Source organism: Pseudophryne corroboree, chromosome 4, assembly GCF_028390025.1.
Source record: "Pseudophryne corroboree isolate aPseCor3 chromosome 4, aPseCor3.hap2, whole genome shotgun sequence".
NCBI classification, from domain to species: Eukaryota; Metazoa; Chordata; class Amphibia; order Anura; family Myobatrachidae; genus Pseudophryne; species Pseudophryne corroboree.
Window position 1 is genome coordinate 181,913,546 of NC_086447.1, and position 21,756 is coordinate 181,935,301.

The 21,756-nt window shown below is 45.8% G+C and overlaps 1 protein-coding gene across 1 annotated transcript in view; it reads right to left on the bottom strand.

Moving 5' to 3' along the window:
• Window positions 1–5,363: 5,363 nt before the first annotated feature.
• Window positions 5,364–21,756, bottom strand: part of LOC134911229 (uncharacterized) — a 107,916-nt gene continuing 91,523 nt past the window's right edge. Inside the window, exon 11 of the mRNA XM_063919533.1 lies at window positions 5,364–5,963. Coding sequence (XP_063775603.1) covers window positions 5,955–5,963 — 9 coding nt within the window. The 3' untranslated portion in view covers window positions 5,364–5,954. The remainder of the gene's footprint in view (window positions 5,964–21,756) is intronic.

The following is a 21,756-nucleotide window of genomic DNA, read 5'->3' on the forward strand; positions in this document are numbered from 1 at the left end:
ATATGCGATGACCCTCTCACGTCCATTCTGCACCTGAGATAGTACGGCTCCTAATCCATGATGGCTGGCGTCTGTGCAGACTTGGAACGGCTGCTCGTAATCTGGGTAAGCCAATAGCGGGGCTTCCGTCAAGGAGGTCTTCAACTGGTGGAAGGCCTGCTGTTGTTCTTTGCCCCACTGCACTGGTGACGATCCCCTTCTCTCACGGCCGGACTGACCTCTCAGCAGTTCGTGCAATGGAGCTGCCACCTTGGCAAAGTGTTCCACAAAACGCCTGTAGTAACCCACGAACCCGAGGTAGCTTCGGACATCTTTCACAGTCTTCGGCACTGGCCAGTCCCGGACCACTCGGACCTTCTCGGGGTCGGGCATCACGCCTTCTGCGCTGACGACATGGCCTAAGTACTGAACCTTGGGTTTGAGTAGATGGCATTTCGTGGGTTTCAGTTTCAGACCACACTTCGTCAGTTGTTGGAGCACTTCTTCTAGATGCTGTAAGTGATCTTCATAATTTTTCGAGAAAATTATTACGTCATCAAGGTACAGCAAGGCCATCTCAAAGTTGTGTTGTCCAAGACAGTGTTCCATGACGCGCTGGAAGGTGGCGGGCGCATTACAAAGTCCGAAAGGCATCCTTTCGAATTCAAACAGACCCATTGGCGTTGTAAAGGCTGTCTTTTCTATGTCCTCCGGGGCCATTTGAATCTGCCAGTATCCACTGGTGAGGTCGAGGGTGGAGAAGTAGGCAGCAGTCTTCAGGGCCGTCAGGGACTCTTCAATCCGGGGGAGCGGATAGGCGTCCTTATGGGTAACCGCATTGAGCTTGCGGTAATCGACGCAGAAACGTAGACTGCCGTCCTTCTTCTTAACGATTACCAGCGGAGCTGCCCATGGACTGTGACTTTCTTTGATAACTCCCGCGTCTTTCATTTCTGCTAACATTTTCCGCACGGGCTGGTACAAGGCGGGAGGAAGGGGTCGGTGTCTTTCTTTAATAGGAGGAGTTGTCCCTGTAGAGATGTGGTGATACACTTGGTCGGCCCTGCCGAAGTCGGAAGGGTGTTGGCTAAAAGCTGCTGCATTCCGCCGCACCACTCGTAACACTCCCGCTTTCTGTTCATTGGGGGTATCGGCGTTGCCGATCTGAATATCCGCCCACCACGGGGGCTCTTGACCCGTCGTTGATGGCCCCTCGGTCGTCTCTTGGGCCGCGGTGATCACCTCTTGGCCTACGATGTCTTGGAAGTCGATTGAGCTTATTTTCGCTACCAGGCAGCGTTTGTGTAGTCTGATAGCATAGGGGTGCGGGTTCAGTATACGCACTGGCACTCTTCCGTGTTTCACCTTTGCTAGCGTTCTCGCCACCGCGAAGGGTTGCTGGCCCTCTGAGTCACAGGGTTCTACCAAGGCTTCATAGTCTCTTCCTCCTGGACCAATTCTTGCTCTACACCAGACTACATGTTCGGAGTTCGGCCTCAAGAGGGTGGCCCGTTGATCGGCGATTCTGGCCTTCCCCACCTCCCCTTGATGGTTGGCGAATTTCTTCTCCTTCTCCAGCAGGTGCACCGTCTGCTGCAAGGCTCTCCGCTCTACCGGGGCGGCTATCTGCATCTCTTGTCGAAGGACTTCTACTAGCTCGTCCGAGCAATTTTTCAAGACGTTCATTCCCAGGATGACGGGGGGTAGGTGGTTGTTAGGAGCTGTGGTGATAAGATACCCTTGCCGGGGTAACGTCGCGTTTCCAATTTTTGTGTCTGCTTCCCAATAACCCTGATACGTTATGGGTTGTCCATTGCTTGCCAGCAGATGGAGCCAGGTGGTTGGTGGGGACACAATGGCGGCTTCGTCCCAGTCCCGAAGGAACTCGGTGATCCGGATGGTGGAGACCTGTGACCCAGTATCCAACAGAGCTGGAATTTCGATTCCATCGATACAGATCTTCAGGTGTGGGCATTCCCCGACATATCTGGACCATTCTTGGGGCAGTGGCCCACTTACTGGTTCCTCTCCCGAAGGTCAGTCCGCTGCCTCGGGAGTTCCTCGCTTAAAGTATCCACAGGACAGTTCCTTTCGATATGGCCATTCTGCCGACACCTTCTGCATATCGGGCTCCGCTGCGAGTCGAACTGATCGGTGGGTCTTCGGCCATATTCTTTTACCACATCCCAGCGAGGCCGACTTCGCCCACTTCGTTCTTGCCGCCATTCTTGGCGCCTGTTCCTCCCTTGGTCCCTGTCGAACTCGTCCATCCTCCGGTTCATTCGGGAGAGAGTCGCCGTCACCTCCGCCAGCTTTTGGTTGAGCGTTTCCATAGACTCTGAACTTGGTGAGGCTTGTGCTTGTTGGAGGACCGTTCCTCCTTGGGTTGGTCCATCAGATTTCCTGAGCGGTGTGGTTTCCCCATAGCTATCTTCTTCGCTCCACTCCAAAGACGCGTCTTTCTCTACATTATTACTCTGATTCCTCCCCAGGATCTGCAGCATCGTTTCTTTGAATTCGGAGAAGGAGCTTTCTGGTTGTCGTCGTCTCTCCATGCGCATTTGGGAACGAATCGTCTCTCCTCTCGCCCCTTCCACAAACAGGTCTGTTAATGTTTTATCTATCCCTTCAATCTCTCGTTCATCTAGAGCCCGTATAGTCTTTGCAGCTTCTTGTAGGGCCAGCGCAAAATCGCGCAATGATTCATCGGGTCTTTGTTTCCTCGCATAAAGGCGGCTCTTTAATTCCGCTACGGTCTGGCAATCGAATATGGTGACTAGTTTCTTGAAGATGCATTCGACGGTCTTCTTTTCGCTGTCTTCCCATGCCTTCACTTCTCGGAGTGCCGAATCCGTCAATTGACCCATCACGATCTCTATTTTCTGTTCCTCAGTTAGCGAGTACAGGCGGAACATGGAGTACATCTTATCTTTGAATTCTTTAAACGTACTTGAACCCGGCACTTGTTTTCCTGCGAACGTTGGTAACCATGGCGCTCCAAAATAGTATGGCATAGTCAACGGTGATGCCGCCATAGTGGTCGTGTTTCCCTGTGCGGGTGGCGGTGGTAGCATGGGAGCAGCAGGAACCTGTGGATCCGTCATCTCGTTCGTATCCTGTTCGCGGACGCCAAATGTAATAGGTGGTTAAGTGTACCTGTAGTCTCCCGCCTGTCCAGTTGCGGCCTCTCTGGTCGTTCGGTTCTTGCTGGTTGCGACGTTGGGCGGAATCTGCTTGGGAAGGCTGCGGAGGACCTGGGCAGAAGGAACGGGGATACCCCAGTATAGACAACACCCCCCTTAAAGGTGAAAGGACCACTACGGTGGGATACAATAACAAGATTTATTGTAGAAGCGATTACTCTCCATTCAGGGAAAACTAAGTCTGCAGTAGTAAACCTAGCACATTTTGGTTAAGGTCATCACCATTGCTCACATATGATTCACTAAAACAATACGAATATAGCACAACAATGACACAAATGCATTTCAGAACTTTAACATCCTAAAAGAACCTTTTAGCAAAGCAAGTTTCATGGATATACCGGCAGTACGTTGAACACACCACTAGGTGGCACTATGACTCAATAAAAGGGTCTCTGACCGAAAGGTCCATATAATCCGGAGAAGTTCATGTGTGGTTGCCCGGTAATGTCACTGGAGGTACATTTATTCCCTGACGGGGCTTGACTAATCCTGCTCACGGTGTGCAGGGCTATTGTCCATGGGAATGGCAGCCTGGAGAAATACGGGCGACTACCTCCACTGGGAGCAAATTGAACAGGGTCAGTAGTCTCGCTGGGTGTACTCCCCCTAAGTATAACATGAGAGGGGATGCAGGTCAATGGCGCTGTTCCTTTAGGGCCGGCCCGTTTTCCTGGGAGATAGTCGCGGGGGTCGCTGATAGGTGGCGCTTTGAGCCCACCCGGTCCACGTTGTCAGGCCTGTGGTGGCCCAGAGGACTCCCTCCTTAATGGTGCTGCGGTGTGCTGAGGGTGTAAATTATGCGGGGGAGGAAAGCAGTTGCAACCGGTCAGGGCTGGGGTAAGTGCGGCCGACAGTCTCTGTACCCCTGTCAGGTGCTTCGCACTGGCAGAGTGATGGGGGAGAGGTTACTGTAAGTCACTTTTTAAAGTACCTGGTTCGGTGGCTTCTCTCTGTTCCCTTGTTTGTAGTTACTCCCGGCCGGCGCAGGATCGTCCCCTGCAGTGGCGCTCGATCTGCTCACTCGGCGTCTGGCTCTCCGTCTATGCGACGATGCTTCTCCTCTCTTGTCGCTTCCGCCAGCACTCTCGGCTACCCAGTCTCCTCGTTACCCGGGATCTGTAGCGCGCGTCGCTCCTCTCCCGCTTGTCTCTTCACCTCAGCGGCGGGGCGCACACCCTGCCTCGTCAGCCGCGGCTCTCCTTCCCGCTCTCTGCCGCCGAGTCTTTTTACAGGCTCCGTCCCGCCCCCCTGTTCTCCCGCTTGCTGGGCTGCCAATCCCCTTCGGTCTCCAGATCACTGTCCAGACCGCCCTAGTTGCCTAGCAACCGGGCAGCAGCTGCAATGGTAGTTAAGAGTGTCCCGGATAGACAGATGCCAGGTATCACACATACAGGCGCGTACGTTCATGCCTGATGCCGGGAGGCAAGTTAGAGTTTGGTACCCCCACCCCTTTAAAGGAAGGAAAAACAAATATGGTGTGTGTGCCTACTTTTCAAAAAGCATTTCAGGGAGATTGTGAAAGTAACACCTATCAGTGCGGACATGTTCTGCTACAACTGAGAGGCGTGTCATGAAAATGACTTACATCCAAACATAAATGAGCCCCAAAGTTAGTATACTGTATACACATATACTGTAAGTGGCCATGAGAAACCTTATTTAAAATGCAAGTAGCCAAAGGGATGAAAGTACCTTATAACCAATACAGGGAAATGGCACTGATGATCCCATATGAATTATTTTCCCTCCAAAGAATGTAACAGCTATATAATGGGGGTAAGGTGCAATAAGGGAGATTGCTGGTCTATTCAGGGAGCCAGGGAGATTGCTACTATTTCAGGGAGTCTCCTGCAGAATGAGGGAGGGTAGGCAATTACTGTATGAGCCTGTGTCAGATGGATGGTTTGCACCCAGCATGGGGTGAGTGTAAGTGGCAATGCTGATGGCTACAGTCGAGTAAACAGGTGGATTGATGCATATGTATTATGCCGCAAGGACACTCGGAGGCGGATGGATACTGGCATTAGGAGAATATAGTAAATCTGACAGCACGGGCATTTGCATGTCAGCACTTTGCATCCAACTTAGAATGAGGTCCATAGTATGTTTTTCTCATTGGATTAGGTAAACGTAGCAAACGCTGCAGTGAAATTACTGTAGTCTTTAACGAGTTTATAGTTTAGTATTTTAATAGAACATATATAACAATATTATTTCATCACGGTTCCAAAGTCAGCATTTAAACAGCTGTAATGCAGTGAGTATAGATTGCTCAGAGGTTATACACTGTAACTGATATTACAAGCAGAGGTACAGTTCCTGTATAGTAACATGGGAACACCCCACTTATCATTTGTCAGCACCTCTGTACTGACCCCGGTCAGTGTAACGGCATACCCCCTAGTACTGGGGAGTTTTAGTCTCTGATAAGGAATACAGGCCTAGATTTATAAAGCCTTGGACAGTGATATAATGCACGGGTATAAAGCACCAGCCAATCAGCTCCTAACTGCCATGTTACAAGCTGGGTTTGAAAATGACAGTTAGGAGCTGATTGGTTGGGACTTTATCACCATGCAATTTATCACTATCCAGGGCTTCATAAATCTGGGCCATACTGTATTACACCAGGTAAGAATGTGTCTGACAGATGTATCACAAATCTTCATATCTGTCCAAGTTTTGCTCTTTGTCATGTCGTCATGGTGATAAAATGTAGAGATTTTGTAAAATCCAGAACCTCATCTCCGTTCAGTTTAGCAGCATTATTCAGGATTTCTGTGGATAATATAAAATACCATTATAATGACAGCATCAGATGTGAAATATTCTTACTGTCAATCAGTCTGCATCTTGTTGGGAGTTGTTGAATTGCAGCTCCCATAGGCCTTGATTCAGAGGCAGGGGTGGAACACCAGAGGCAACGGAGATGCTTGACTCCAGGGTCCAAGCCCTGAAGGGGCACCTGCATGTACAGCAGCACCTGTGTGGTTCACAGCAGGATCCAAGTGTTACCGTTGCTCTTCTAATGGAGCTCTGCAGCACACCTGCTGTTGCTGCAGAGTTAATCGGCTCTGTCCCAGGAGTCCTGCTAACACCAACAATAGGGCACAAGGTGGCACCCATCTGGTACCGCTCAGCCTGCTCTGCAGCAAGTGACAGTGTAACCGCTGCTGCTGTTGGACTCCGAGATTAGACTCACTAATGAATGCTGATTCTGCATGCTGCAGATGGCTGGATCTTGTGATTCTGACCCACCATCACGCCAGAACTACAGCAGGCTTTAATAGTAACATTCCCAAAGGTTCTGCTTTTTTACACAGTCCTCAAAATATACAAGACGTTAACAAATCCCCCTGCTAGACTTATTGTGTCTGCAGGGCCGTAACTAGGTGTGCGTAGGGGGCACAGCACATAGCGCTGCAGGGTAGGGGGCGCTCTTTTTGGTACTTGTCAATTATGTATTTAATTACTGTCACTCGCAGCTTCCCCCCTTTTTGATGCTCCTGGCCACCTCTGTCTCCTACCCTGACCCTTTCTGCCACTAATACCTATACATTTCAAGATGCTGACATACATAGGATTCGAACCCATTGACTGTGGCATTGCAGTCAATCTATTCATTGAGTTATTTGTCCTTGCATAGAAAGGTAGATAAGCCTAAGCTAGCGAATTCTAACTATTTAAAGCTAACCTTGTAGTTTTTGAAAAAATTATCAGCATTGCAGCTGAGAAGATCTATATAGTGTGTGGCTGCAAGAGATTGGATGTGATGCTACACACTACATACTGTAGATCTGCTCAATTGCAATGCTGATTATTTTTTTACAAATAATCAGTCCAGTCTCCTAAACTGGCGCCGGACCGCAAGCCAATCAGGGCTCGTGGTCCGGCAGCAGCGGCTCCTGATTGGCTGCCTGTCCGCGAGCTCTGATTGGCTCACGAACCGGCTTAGCACACGCCGCCACCGCCACTGACGTACTCAGGGGGGACTCGCAGGCAGGAGAGGAGAGGCACCAGTGTCTGCAAGGTGGCGGCCCTGCAGTACGGCGTACCTGCTGGGATTTTCTTACAGGTATGCCGTACCGCCCTACCGCCATACTTGCAGCACTGGCTATATAAATAACTGGTAATAGGTAATAAATGTCTGTAGAACTGACAGGGGCCCTGCTGTATGGCTGTGATGTTCACTGTATTATATGGAGGTCACTGTGAAGTCCTCTGTATTTTATGGCTTTCATTGATGCTCAGTGTATTATATGTCAGTCACAGTCATGGTCTCTATATTATATGATAGTCACTGATGCTCTGTGCATTATATGGTAGTTATGGCAATGCTCTCTGTATTATATGGTTGTCAATAATGTTTTCTGTATTATATAGAGATCATGTGATGCTCTCTGTATTATATGGAGGTCACTGTAATGGTCTCTGTTTAGCATGGTGGTCACTGGGACCAAGCAGCAATACTTACTTTTGACTCTTGAGACAGTGGAGCTTTCATGCTTCATTTTAGACACAACAGAATCCCAGAATGAATGCAGCAAGCACTGGTATATTAATGTAATAAGACTAAACATGGGTTTGCCCTTAACTTATATACAGTACATTTAAGTGTTGTCAAAGTCGAAAAATATTGTAATGCATATGCCTTGTACTAACACCATGCACATGCCCGCTGCGCGTGCACTCACTCTGCCGTGTGTGCGCATATCCGCAATTTGCGTAACGGAGCTTTTCACGGCCATGCGCCCTAGCGCGTGGTATGCACATTTACGGTAGGGTTTGTGAACGCATAAAGGGTTATTAGAACATTACATATTTATCCCTTATAGTGTACATTGTAGATATAGTTCCCCTAGACCATGTCAGCGAGTATTAATAGTTTAAACAGTTCATGGACTAAGAGATTCGCCTTTGCATGATAGGAAGGGTCAGATAAAGGTTGGAAGGTGATGTCTAGTATCCAGCTGTAGGGTATTTTGAGGGTAACATTCCGGTGTTAGTTAGAGAAAGATCGCTTGTTCCTGAGTATAGTTATGTACAAAAGTAGAATATGAACATTAACTGTATTTACAGTATATTATGTATGCGGCGGGAATCCAGAGGATACCACCCACAAGAGCAGTTGGGGAAAGCCACCCTTTCAAATCCACCTATGACCTCTTCTGTAATGTAAAGACACATCCCTGTGTCCAATGGACAATGAGATTACAGTGACCATTGTATTGTGTATGCATGTTGTGTATAAAAAGCCCATTGTTGCCTGGCCGGTCAGAAGACTCTGAACGCTTTCTATCTGACTAGCGGAGGACCAGCCTGGGTTGCGCTTGCGAACATTCTCACGTATGTACATTCTCTGTAGCCATTATTCTGTTTAGATTTATCTTGTTAGCCTGTAGTGTATGATTTGTACTGTTTACCTTTTGGAATCAACCCACGGTGGCCTTAGAACCCTGTGGTTTCAACTACAAATCTGTGTTGTGTCTTCACTTTCCTGCAAGGGTTTAAAGTGTATTTATCTGTATAAGGTGTATAGGTGTTGATAAGGTGTACGCACTGCGGGTACTTTATACCGTCAGTGCTACTTAAGGTTTAAGAGATAACATTGTTGCAGTACTTTGCTGCTAAGGGTTTAAAGTATAATCAAATCATTACAGTATATCATTAACAAGGTTTAAAGGTTATCAATTGTGTGTGCGCTCGCTGTGTGTTCTCTGTACACTCAGCGCGGCGTGTGTACGCCAAGTACGTACCACGTGCAGGACTCTGTACGCAAATAGCGTACAAAGTGCGTAGCACGTGTATTCCGCCTAGCGGCCATAGCGGATCCACGGTAATAGTGTATCTAGAGGTATAGCTTTGCGGTCTAAGATAATATCGGCATTATCAATTGGGCGCTCGTCCGGGATCTTTCTCATACCCGCAGCCTAGCAGAGTTTTCGCAGACTTTATCTATCAGCAAAGGGCGGAAAGGTATCCCCTGTAAACCTTCTCTTGGTCGGTGGATACACTAGTGCTGATTAGATAAGCGTCTGCCCTGCATGGTTTGAAGGGAGGCTGGAGGGATCCGTAAGGTAAGAACGCAAAAGCTATTTTTAAAATCTGTAAATTTCTGTTTGGCGCCAAATGCGCACGCAACACACGCATACACCTGTATTTTGTACTTTGCATATCTGCTCGCATTCTTGCCGTAAGCATTGATTACTAGATTCATTTTGACCTGTACTGAGAAAATTTGTTGCTATTTAGTTAAAATATAGAGTTAATAGTTAAGGAAATAAGTGTAAGATGCACACGCAACCTGGCCTAGTTGTAAAGGTTTATACAGTAGAAACTGTGTGTAGTGTTAAGTAAGCGATTATAGTTAAATATCGCTTACATTTATAGAAGTGTGGGATTTGTAGTACTGCGGATGTACGGCCTTTGTACACGTGTCTCGTACAGTGTAGGGACTGCGTACGCAACGTAAAGGCATACGCACGTGGCGTGTTTACGCAACATGCGTAAAAGTACGCCCGCTAAATACAAATCACACAATAGCATTGTTTTAGTTTAAGCGCGAGACGGTAGCCACGCGATAATAGCACAAATTTGTTCAGTTTCCAAAATTTAGTTTAAAAAACTTTTTTTCTGTATTACCTCTGGGGAAAGCTATCAGTTAACAGGAAAGGATTTTTCTGATCAGAAAACTATAGAATGTTAGTGTGGGCTGAATAGGGTGTGAATATATTGAACCCCGCTTGGTGATCTTGGTGAATCTTGGTGAAGCTTGGTGAAGCACGGTCTAGGTGAATACGTGCAACGGAGTGTGATAAAGTTTTCGTGGTATTACGCTCCGGCTGTTTTGGAGCACAGTGTGGAGACTCCAGTGATCCTACCACTTATAGATAGCAAGTGTCTATGAGCGGTATGATTGGACCGCACGGTTGTGTGGGCAATACACGGCGCAACGTGATACGAAGTTTTGCATATTTGTGCGTAAATCTCGTCATCATAAGCGTTCTGTGAAGCACATACACGCGTGATTTGTGTAAAGTAAAGGTTTAGGGAGTTTTCGCTGGTCTCTCAGGAAAATCTCCAGAGGCAGATATTCACTGGGTACCTAAAGGCCCAGGGGATATAGGTCGAAGTAGGGCCTGCAACGGCTACACGTGTCTGCTAAAAGGCGGATCCGTGCTACTCGGAGCAGAAGAAGTTAGTGGAAGAACTTTGAGGACTTCCACCGGTAGACTACTGTGTTTGGTGCATTTTAGGAAGTTTTCCCGTGTTAAAAAGGTCCACAATGGAAGCCAAGTGCACAACACAGGGACGTTCAGCAGTCAGGGTTCAGACTGCAGATTTCAGACCCAGGGGGTCAGCTCGGTTAGTAATGTGGGGGAAGTATGGTCCCCACACAGACCTTTTGTGATAAATGGACACGAATGACTGTGGGGGATAAAGCACCATTTCCTGGGATAGGTAGTTTTGACTCAGAGGTATTGCATAATCTAAGGCTTAGGATCTGTCTGATAAAATCTCAAAAACAAAGGATTAGACACACAAACTGTTTAAATTTATGGCAGCAAGAGGGTGATATGCAGAGGGAACTAGCTTACACAGCCGGTTCCAACCCTAGCAGGAAACTGATGGCAACCGCAACACCACCACCGTATATTACAGGGGAGAAAGTGGCTACAGACAATGACATACTGATATATGCTAAGAGTAAAATTGATAAATGTAGTAATGATAATAAGAGTGAACTTAATAAATGTATTAATGCTAACCCGTGCAAGTTGTATCCCATCTTAAACTTCCCTCAGGAATACGAGCAAGAAGCTGAACCCAGCACGATATCGGCACTTTCTCCAGCATCCACCATACAGGACACCCAGGTGGGCACGGCCTAACCGGTAAGAGCAGTAGTAAAGCCCCCTAGCAGAGGGATAAGTGAGGTCGTGTCCACAGGTAAGTACGGTACAGTGCATTTTGCAGACAATTGCACCTCACATTGTAGAAGCAACCCAGAATGATGTAATTGAACTAAATCCTGTCAGGGTGATCGCAGTCCCCAATGGGAAGACTGACGCTCAGGGAATCCCTCCAGTCAGAAACATTGCTATGCATTGTCCTTGGTCCCGGGCAGAATTGAGGACAATTATGTCTGAATTTCCCGATCCCAGAAAAGATCTAGTCGCATGCCAGAGGTTTATTAAAGAATTAGGTAATGCCACCGAACCCACAAACAAAGATTGGCGGACAGTGCTACGGGCATGTTTGCCCTCCAATATTGACCCTGTGAAATTCATTGCTGATTGTAAATTAGATGCAGAAGTACCTCTCACTGATGAATACACTCAGGAGAATGTACAACAGATCAATCTGCAGTTAGGAGTATATTTCCCAACGGTTGTCAAGTGGAATAAAATCTTCTCCATTAGACAAAAAGAAGGTGAAACTGCTTCTGAATATTTCCATCGAGCACTGCAGGAAATGGCTAGATACACTGGGGTCAAGGACATTAAGGAAAATGTACATCATAGAGAGGTAGCTGTGTCCGTATTAATGGACGGTTTGAAAGAAACGTTGAGAACAAGGGTACAAACCACTCAACCTAACTGGAGAGGTATCTCGGTGACTGCATTAAGAGAGTCTGCTATCGAGCATGACTGTAATATCCAAAGAACCAGAGAGGCACAGGGAGAGCGGTTGATGGTGATGAGCATCCAAGCACTGGAAGCATCAACTCGACCAAAACCCCAGGCCCCTGGCACATGGAGGAAGCCAAGAGTTTGTTATCTGTGTAAAAGGGAAGGGCATTATGCCAGCAACTGTAACAGCACACATAAATTCAGACCCCCTAGACAAGAACACGAGCAAAGTTATGATACACGTAATTGGGATCAGGGATCACATAGGAAAAATTTTGGCCCGCACCCATAGTCTGCAGCCAGTGAAGTTGATTGCTAGCCTTGGTAGTAAACCTGAGGTCACAGTTGATGTAGCTGGTAGATCATGCCTTGTAGATGCAGGGGTGGCCAGGTAAACTCTGTGATTTATCTTTAAAGTTTCCTCTTCATCTCTGACGTTCACCGACAGATTTACAGCTCAAACGTCACATATCTACTCTGTCTTTTCAGAGGTCTGCCCAACCCCAGTATATCTCACCAGCATCATTGTGCCTGGCCATGCACAGAGGGTGGAGAGTGGAAATACTGGTGAAGGGAGAATGTGCAGAGATACCGATAGACATGATGGTGTGGCAGCCTGATGGTGAACGCAAATCTGACAAATTTTCTTTTTATTATTCTCTCTCTTTTTTTTCATTTTCTACGGATGGTTTATTTCACACAACAGTTAAACACATGGTAATGCAAGATTTATGTTCCCTACAGAAAGGTCGCTGACTCGGAGAGAACATCGTATCACTGGAGTGTCTGTTCCAGGAAGGTTGAGAGGCAGCACTGTTGAGACGGCACCTGAGCATGGAGAACAACAAGACTAGAGGCGGTTGTCGTACCAGTTTTTCTTTTTCCTTTTTATTATTTTCTCCATTACCCTCCTTTCCTCCCCCTTCCTTGCTCCTTTTTCTCTCCCCTTAACAAGATGGATTTACCCCAAGAGACTGCATTCCGGGTTTTTCTGTTGACCCTGTTGTTGACCAGAGCAGTCGGTTTCGGTGAGAGTACCAGAGAGTTTGAGAAAGGATCTGGAATGGGTTCTGATGGCAAGGACGGATTTGTGGAATTCCAAGGGCAACACATCCATCTAGCAAAGGTGAGTATCAGAAAACGATCTAGTAGTCAAGAAACTAGGAGGCACTGTGAAGGGTTATTGGCTGAGGAAAATTGTATTTGTAGAAACTGTGAAAACATAGTTGAGGACGGGTGCATCCAGAGATGTCAGTCCAGCCTTAATATTAACATGGACCGTCATCCATTGAGCGATTATCACTCATTAGTGGGTAAGGTTTTAAACCAAACAGAATGCTGGGTGTGCTCACAAGTACCTCAAGGTCAGAGCAAGTCAGGACTAGTACCGTATCCTTTAACATTAGATGAGGTACTTGAATTAAGGGGTGGGAGACCGGTGGACAAGAAATGTAATATTTCTAGGCCCCCTAGTTTGAAGCTCCACCAATATCATGTGGATAGATCCTTAGTATGTTTCAACATTTCCAATTCCCGAAAGCCGGGAAATTGGGAAGTGACATGGAATAACCAAACCATGGCATTTTCACACAGAGCCGACAGAATGCCCGTAGACACAGAACTTATACGCCAAATAGCCGACGGTGGAAGGTATTTTCGGTACAGGTATACTCTAGGAAGTAGGACCATGCGGGTTGGAGAAGTATCACCAGGGTACTGTGCGCATATCATACAGCCTGATATGTGTACTGAACAGATGAGAGAGTTAGGGATAGGATTTTTCACTTGGAAGGTTTGCAATATGGTAATGTCATATTCTGTCCCATATGTTCTCCCCGATGATGCTTATTTCATATGCGGGAGGAAGGCGTATAAGTGGCTTGCCCCAAACTCAGAGGGATTGTGTTACATTGGAAGAGTGTTGCCAGAAGTTATGACCATAACCCATAATAAGATGAAAGATGTTCACCGCAATGCTCAAGCTCCTTACACTCACACTCACTATGAACACATCGTTAAGAGACACCTTATAGATAGGACAGAGCACGCAGCCTCTGATTTGATCCACGAATCCACCGGGATTCAATTCCTGCTCGCGTTAGATATCACCCGTACCACCGGAGGAATTATAAATTTCAGGTATATTCATGCGCTAGCGAACCTGATAGATAATATCACCGAGATGTATGATGACACCTTCAGGTATACAGGGAGGGAGTTGCAAGCTTACAAAATGGAACTGATCCAGCACAGGATGGTTCTAAATTATATCACAGCGGTGACAGGCGGGTACTGTGTCACCTTGGCAACTCAGTATGGTGTGAAGTGCTGCACGTACATTACAAACAGCACTGATGATCCAACCGAGGTCATAGATCAAAAGATGGACGATATTTTGCAATTGAAGTGGGAGTTCCGGAGGAGACACAACCTTACCCTTACTGCTGTGAGTAATAAACTGACCGGCTGGGTCTCATGGTTGTACCCACGCAATTGGTTCTCAGGATTAGGAGAATGGGCTCAAAATGTTATCGTGAGTGTAGGAAAGTTTCTCCTTTGCATCCTGGGAGTTGTCATAATGAACTACAAGAAAGAAAGGCGCCTCCTTGAGCCTATGTTGAAAATGCTGCCTGCCGCTCCCAGAGGATTAGGGTATTAGCAATCCCTAAGCAAGTGGAAAAACAAAATCTAAACAAGAGAGCGCAGGCAGACTCCGCTGAAATATCACAATTTTAATATACACAGTGATCACATAATATGGTATACATAATTAATACTAGATTAAAGCCAATAAAAATCAATAAAAATACGCACTAAAACTTCATATAATTCCACACAATTTAGTGCACTGATAACCTGATATGATGATGATGTATGGATTAATATGTCCTGAAAGTTGGCAGCTGATGTTTAGATGCTGAAAGTCTGGATATTATCCATATAGCAGACTGATATTTGAAATTGCTTTGTTCAGGTTAAAGTCAGATGAATACAAAACAAGTGCACTGTTGATTATAGATTAGACCTCTATTAATTACCCCAAGTCGACACCGCACCAGTTCTGCTCTGTTTAATGTAGCAGCATATCGGGGTGATATCGCTTACCACTTCCTCGGTGTACATGTAACACTGACAGGTGCTCGGGTGCCGCTAGCTCCGGCGGCTGAGTCCGATGCTCTCTCCTTACTGCAGCGTATCAGACCAGTGATCGCTCGCCACGTTGTCATAATGATTGGTTTGATATTTAGATGTGTTCGAGTTTTAACGCGGCGCAAGCGCGGTACCAAGGTGATGAGTTTGAGGAGCAGGGGCATTGTTGCAACAACTGATTTAATTTATGACCCATCAATAGAGACAATGTTGTGATAAGACGTGATTCCACGGTCCGTTTCTTTCACCCGTTTCTCCTTTGTTTTCCCTCAAGCAAAAATACATCCAGTCGGAAAAGACTTTTGAGGAACAATACCCATTCGGAAAAGACTTTTGATGAACAATACATCCATCCAGAAAAGACTTTGATTAACACTTTCAGCAAAGATACACCCATCCGGACAAGACTTCAACCAACACCCAAGAACGATTGAACAAATGTTATGTGAAAGTATTTGTGATATGTGTCTTATCTTCATCTCTACAACCTTCAGGTAGTGTCACACATAGTCAAAAGGATATATATATATATATATATACACATATTAGCATTCACATGTGTTCCCCCTCCATGTATTATCAACTAAATGTGCACCCCATTTGTTGGAACAAGAAGCCGAAACGAGCTCGGTAGTGTTTGTTGGCCCACTTACAGACCCTTGATACGGGATAAGAAGGATTTAATGTATACTTCGCAATACCTCGAAGCTTATCTAGAACATGTACGGCACAATGATACATGCCCCTCAGACATGGATTTCATACATAAATGCTTTTACTATCCCACTAGGTCATACATTTCCCGCCTACTCCTCTCATCTTACCATCCAATTATTTTATAGATATTGTATTGTATATTTTTCTGTTTAATGATTAGATAATGGCAGTTATTGTTGACTGCCAAAGGGTGGACTGTCAAAGTCGAAAAATATTGTAATGCATATGCCTTGTACTAACACCATGCACATGCCCGCTGCGCATGCACTCACTCTGCCGTGTGTGCGCATATCCGCAATTTGCGTAACGGAGCTTTTCACGGCCATGCGCCCTAGCGCGTGGTATGCGCATTTATGGTAGGGTTTGTGAACGCATAGAGGGTTATTAGAACATTACATATTTAACCCTTATAGTGTACATTGTAGATATAGTTCCCCTAGACCATGTCAGCGAGTATTAATAGTTTAAACAGTTCATGGACTAAAAGATTCGCCTTTGCATGATAGGAAGGGTCAGATAAAGGCTGGAAGGTGATGTCTAGTATCCAGCTGTAGGGTATTTTGAGGGTAACATTCCGGTGTTAGTTAGAGAAAGATCGCTTGTTCCTGAGTATGGTTATGTACAAAAGTAGAATATGAACATTAACTGTATTTACAGTATATTATGTATGCGGCGGGAATCCAGAGGATACCACCCACAAGAGCAGTTGGGGAAAGACATCGCCCACCCTTTCAAATCCACCTATGACCTCTTCTGTAATGTAAAGACACATCCCTGTGTCCAATGGACAATGAGATTACAGTGACCATTGCATTGTGTATGCATGTTGTGTATAAAAAGCCCATTGTTGCCTGGCCAGTCAGAAGACTCTGAACGCTTTCTATCTGACTAGCGGAGGACCAGCCTGGGTTGCGCTTGCGAACATTCTCACGTATGTACATTCTCTGTAGCCATTATTCTGTTTAGATTTATCTTGTTAGCCTGTAGTGTATGATGTGTACTGTTTACCTTTTGGAATCAATCCACGGTGGCCTTAGAACCCTGTGGTTTCAACTACAAATCTGTGTTGTGTCTTCACTTTCCTGCAAGGGTTTAAAGCGTATTTATCTGTATAAGGTGTATAGGTATTGATAAGGTGTACGCACTGCGGGTACTTTATACCGTCAGTGCTACTTAAGGTTTAAGAGATAACATCGTTGCAGTACTTTGCTGATAAGGGTTTAAAGTATAATCAAATCATTACAGTATATCATTAACAAGGTTTAAAGGTTATCAATTGTGTGTGCGCTCGCTGTGTGTTCTCTGTACACTCAGCGCGGCGTGTGTACGCCAAGTACGTACCACGTGCAGGACTCTGTACGCAAATAGCGTACAAAGTGCGTAGCACGTGTATTCCGCCTAGCGGCCATAGCGGCTCCACAGTAATAGTGTATCTAGTGGTATAGCTTTGCGGTCTAAGATAATATCGGCATTATCAGTGTGTAAAATGTTCACAACTATATTAAAGCAAGCCAAGGGTGACTACTATATATTATGTTGGAAGGGGGTGGGTGAGTTAGGCACCGAGTCTTGGGTAACAGAAAGCGTATCTTCACCCCTTATTAATGTATGTACCTTGTCACAAAGGTCCTAGGGGTGTGGTATGGCTGACCGATGGTCTCCTGACCGCCGTCAGCATACCGATTCCGGGGTCCCAGCAGAGGGGAGGGGCGAGTGCAGCAAGCCCCTTGTGGGCTCGCTACGCTGCGGGCTTGGTGGTGACCTGCGGTTGCTACAGGTTCTATTCCCACTACATGGGTGCCGTGGACACCCACGATTGGAAATAGTCCCTGTTGGTCTGCATGCCGACTGTCGGGATAGTGAGGGGGCGGGATTTTGGGGGAGGTCATGTGACCATCGGTCTGCTGACCGCCGGTCACATGAATACCACCCAGATCCTAGAATCTATTACACATTGTCACCCAAAATGTCCAATTTCACAGAAAGACAGATCTACTCATGTTCCGTCTTACTTAAAGTTGGATGGACATACTGTATGTAGAAATCTGTACATTCACATCGGTGCATGCACTGTTTTCAAAAACTCACCATTCCAGCTACTTGGGTAGAGGTGGGAGGCTGCCGCTGGCCATGCTGCCTGGTCCTTGCCATCTTGTTCCCACCACCAGCCGAGTCCCGGCACCTGCACAATGTAGAATGACAGGCACCGGGACTGGCGCATGCGCAGTAGCGCGATGGTACTGCGCATGCTGCAGCCCATAGAAGCCAGTTAGGGCTGCCCAAAAGGCAGGGAGTGGCTTCCCACAGGAAGCCAGCTCTCCCTGCTAATCACAGCCCGGTATGGCAGTCCGAGAGAAGAAAACACCTCCCAGTGGAACTGCCTTTCCTGCAGGTGACAGCACAGTAGCGGTAGGTAATCAGACTCTCTATCTATACTACAGCCCTATACAGTACAGTAGAGCTAAGCAATCGGCCCTTCTATCTGTACTACAGCCCTGGCTAGAATAGTAACACTAGGTAATTGGCCCATCTATCTGTACTACATCCTTATATAGGACAGTAGTGCTAAACAATCGGCCCATCTATCTGTACTACAGCCCTATACAGGACAGTAGTGCTAGGCAATCAGCCCTTCTATTTGTACTACAGTCCTATACAGGACAGTAGCGCTAGGCAATCGGTCCCTCTATCTGTACTACAGCCCTGTATAGAATAGTAATGCTAGGCAATCGGTCCCTCTATCTGTACTACAGCCCTGTATAGAATAGTAATGCTAGGCAATCGGTCCCTGTATCTGTACTACAGCCCTGTATAGAATAGTAATGCTAGGCAATTGGCCCCACTATCTGTACTACAGCCCTGTATAGAATAGTAATGCTAGGCAATCGGCCCCTTTATCTGTACTACGGCCCTGTATAGAATAGTAATGCTAGGCAATCGGTCCCTGTATCTGTACTACAGCCCTGTATAGAATAGTAATGCTAGGCAATCGGTCCCTCTATCTGTACTACAGCCCTGTATAGAATAGTAATGCTAGGCAATCGGTCCCTCTATCTGTACTACAGCCCTGTATAGAATAGTAATGCTAGGCAATTGGCCCCACTATCTGTACTACAGCCCTGTATAGAATAGTAATGCTAGGCAATCGGCCCCTTTATCTGTACTACGGCCCTGTATAGAATAGTAATGCTAGGCAATCGGTCCCGCTATCTGTACTACAGCCAGTGGCGTAAGTTCGCCCCAGTCGCCCGGAGGCATGATAAAATGTTGGTGCCCCCCTTTCCCCCCCACACACACATATATGCCATATGTAGATATCTGGTACTCAGGCTGAACAGTAGCAGCGTACTCAGATGCCTTTCACAATAGTAGTATAGACATACACACACCTTTCACTTACACACAAACATGCCTTTTTCACTTAAAACACACACACCTCTTCCACTTACACAAACATGCCTTTTTCACTAACTCACACGCCTCTTTCACTTGCACACACAGTTCTTCTACTTATACACACACACACACGCCTTTTTCACTTACACACATGCCTTTTTCAGTTACACACACATGCCTTTTTCACTTACACGTGCCTTTTTCACTTACACACACGTGCCTGTTTCACTTACACACGCACACACACCTTTTTCACTTACACACACGCCGCTTTCACTTAAACACACACACGCTTTTTTCACTTACACACACAATTACACACACATGCCACTTTCACTTACACACACGTCACTTTCACTTACACACACAATTACACACACATGCCACTTTCAGTTACACACACGCCACTTTCACTTACACACAATTACACACACGTCACTTTCACTTACACACAAACACACGTGCCACTTTCACTTACACACAATTACACACACACATGTCACTTTCACTTACACATGCACAATTACACACGCATGCCTCTTTCACTTACACACAATTACACACACACGTCACTTTCACTTACACACACAATTACACACACATGCCACTTTCAGTTACACACACATGCCATTTTCACTTACACACACGTCACTTTCACTTACACACAAACACACGTGCCACTTTCACTTACACACAATTACACACACATGTCACTTTCACATGCACAATTACAAACACGCATGCCTCTTTCACTTACACACACACAATTACACACACACCACTTTCACTTACACACACACAATTACACACACACCACTTTCACTTACACACACACCACTTTCACACAATTACACACACACATCACTTTCACACACACAAATACACACACATGCCTATTTCATTTATACACAGAAATTACACACACACGACACTTTCACTTACACACGCACAATTACACACACACGCCACATTCACATACACACAATTACTCACACACACACGCCTCTTTTACTTAAACACACAACTTTCCTTGAAAAAACACAGACATACACACCTCACTTAAAACCATTCACACACATAAACACAGTGTTGCCAACATTTATTAAAGATACCCCGGTAATCACCCCCCCCCCCTCCCTGTTTTGTTCATATGTTTGTAAATCCAGTCAAAAGGACACAGAGACATGTGAGTTCACTGCTGTGCTGTTTTATTCCATCACCAACTCCAGGCACACTGGACCACCCACTTCCCAGCATCCCCCTGGTCCCAGGGACCATCACTGAAGATTCAGGCTTACACATATTACTAACAAAGTGTCTACAAATATTAAGCATTCTAATACACTAACATCACATCCTCTTTTCTTTAAAGATAAGCCCTGTACGCTTCAATGCAACAATTAACAATGTCATATTAAGAACATCATCTAACACGTTTCAATGAGTCTCTCAGGTCTGCGTATTTCCCTTTTGGGTCTTTCATACACAGTCTGTGTTTCATCTACCATGTTGGACCTTTCTAGAATCGTGGTTTGTTCACCATTATGAGGATCATCATACATGTCAGATGAAGGGTATTCTTCAGTCATGTTGTCTTCATTATGGTTAGGTTGAGATCTTAAACCCACCCGATTTCTTCTTACTTCCGTTCCACGCTCTGTATGTATAGTATAAGATCTTGGTGCTACTTGTGCTTGCACAATACCTTTCTGCACCCAAATACCTTTCTCGTGATCTCTGAGACGGACTTGGTGACCTGATTTTAGATCAGATAAGCTTTTTGCTCGCCTGTCATGGAACAGTTTCTGTTTCGCCTGTTGACGTTCCTTACTCAGTCTGACCAACGCTGAGTGATGTGTATTAAGCAGTTCATCATGTATCGGGAGATTTGCTCTTATCCTCTTTCCCATCAGCATTTGTGCAGGAGAAAGTCCATTCTGTAAACATCGATTTGCAGTCATCTTCTATTTGTGATGTCACCATAAAAACTTTCTATAGCAAGCTTAGTTTCTCACAGGAACTTAATCCTAAAATCGGTTGCACATTTTTATCCACAATCAGTAGAGATGTTTTAAACTGTTGTCCCTTATATTTCAGTGTCACTAAGCATGTACCTTTCACAGGAATTTCCTCCCCAGTGTACCCTGTAACTTTCACTTTGGCTGGATGAATTTTAGGTTTTACTCTAAAAGTCTTATAGTCTTGAAACAATATTAAATTCACCTGCGCGCCAGTATCAAGCTTAAAGGGAATGACAATCTCATTCACAGTTAAAGGGACAATCCATTCTTTCTTAACTGCACTGCAAAGTTCAATGCAATCCACAAAGAATTCCTCTGTTTGTTTAATAGCATGCACTTTGGTTTCACTTTTAATTTTACAGCATTTGGCAAAGTGATTAAGTCTACCACATTTCATGCAGGTTTTACCATAAGCAGGGCACATTTTGTGAGCATTTCTACATCTACTACACATTTCCTTGTTAGACTGTGGCTTAGACTGCTTCATTCTTGAGAATGGAGGTTTGCTTGGCTCTGTTTTCTGCACCATATGTGCGTGCTGCAGGGACGTGTGGTGAGCTAAATGGCTGAGGAGGCACTGACTAACCCCAGAGCCAGATTTACATGCAATATATGAGCCAAAGGGTACATCTGGGCATTATACAAAGGTGCAGC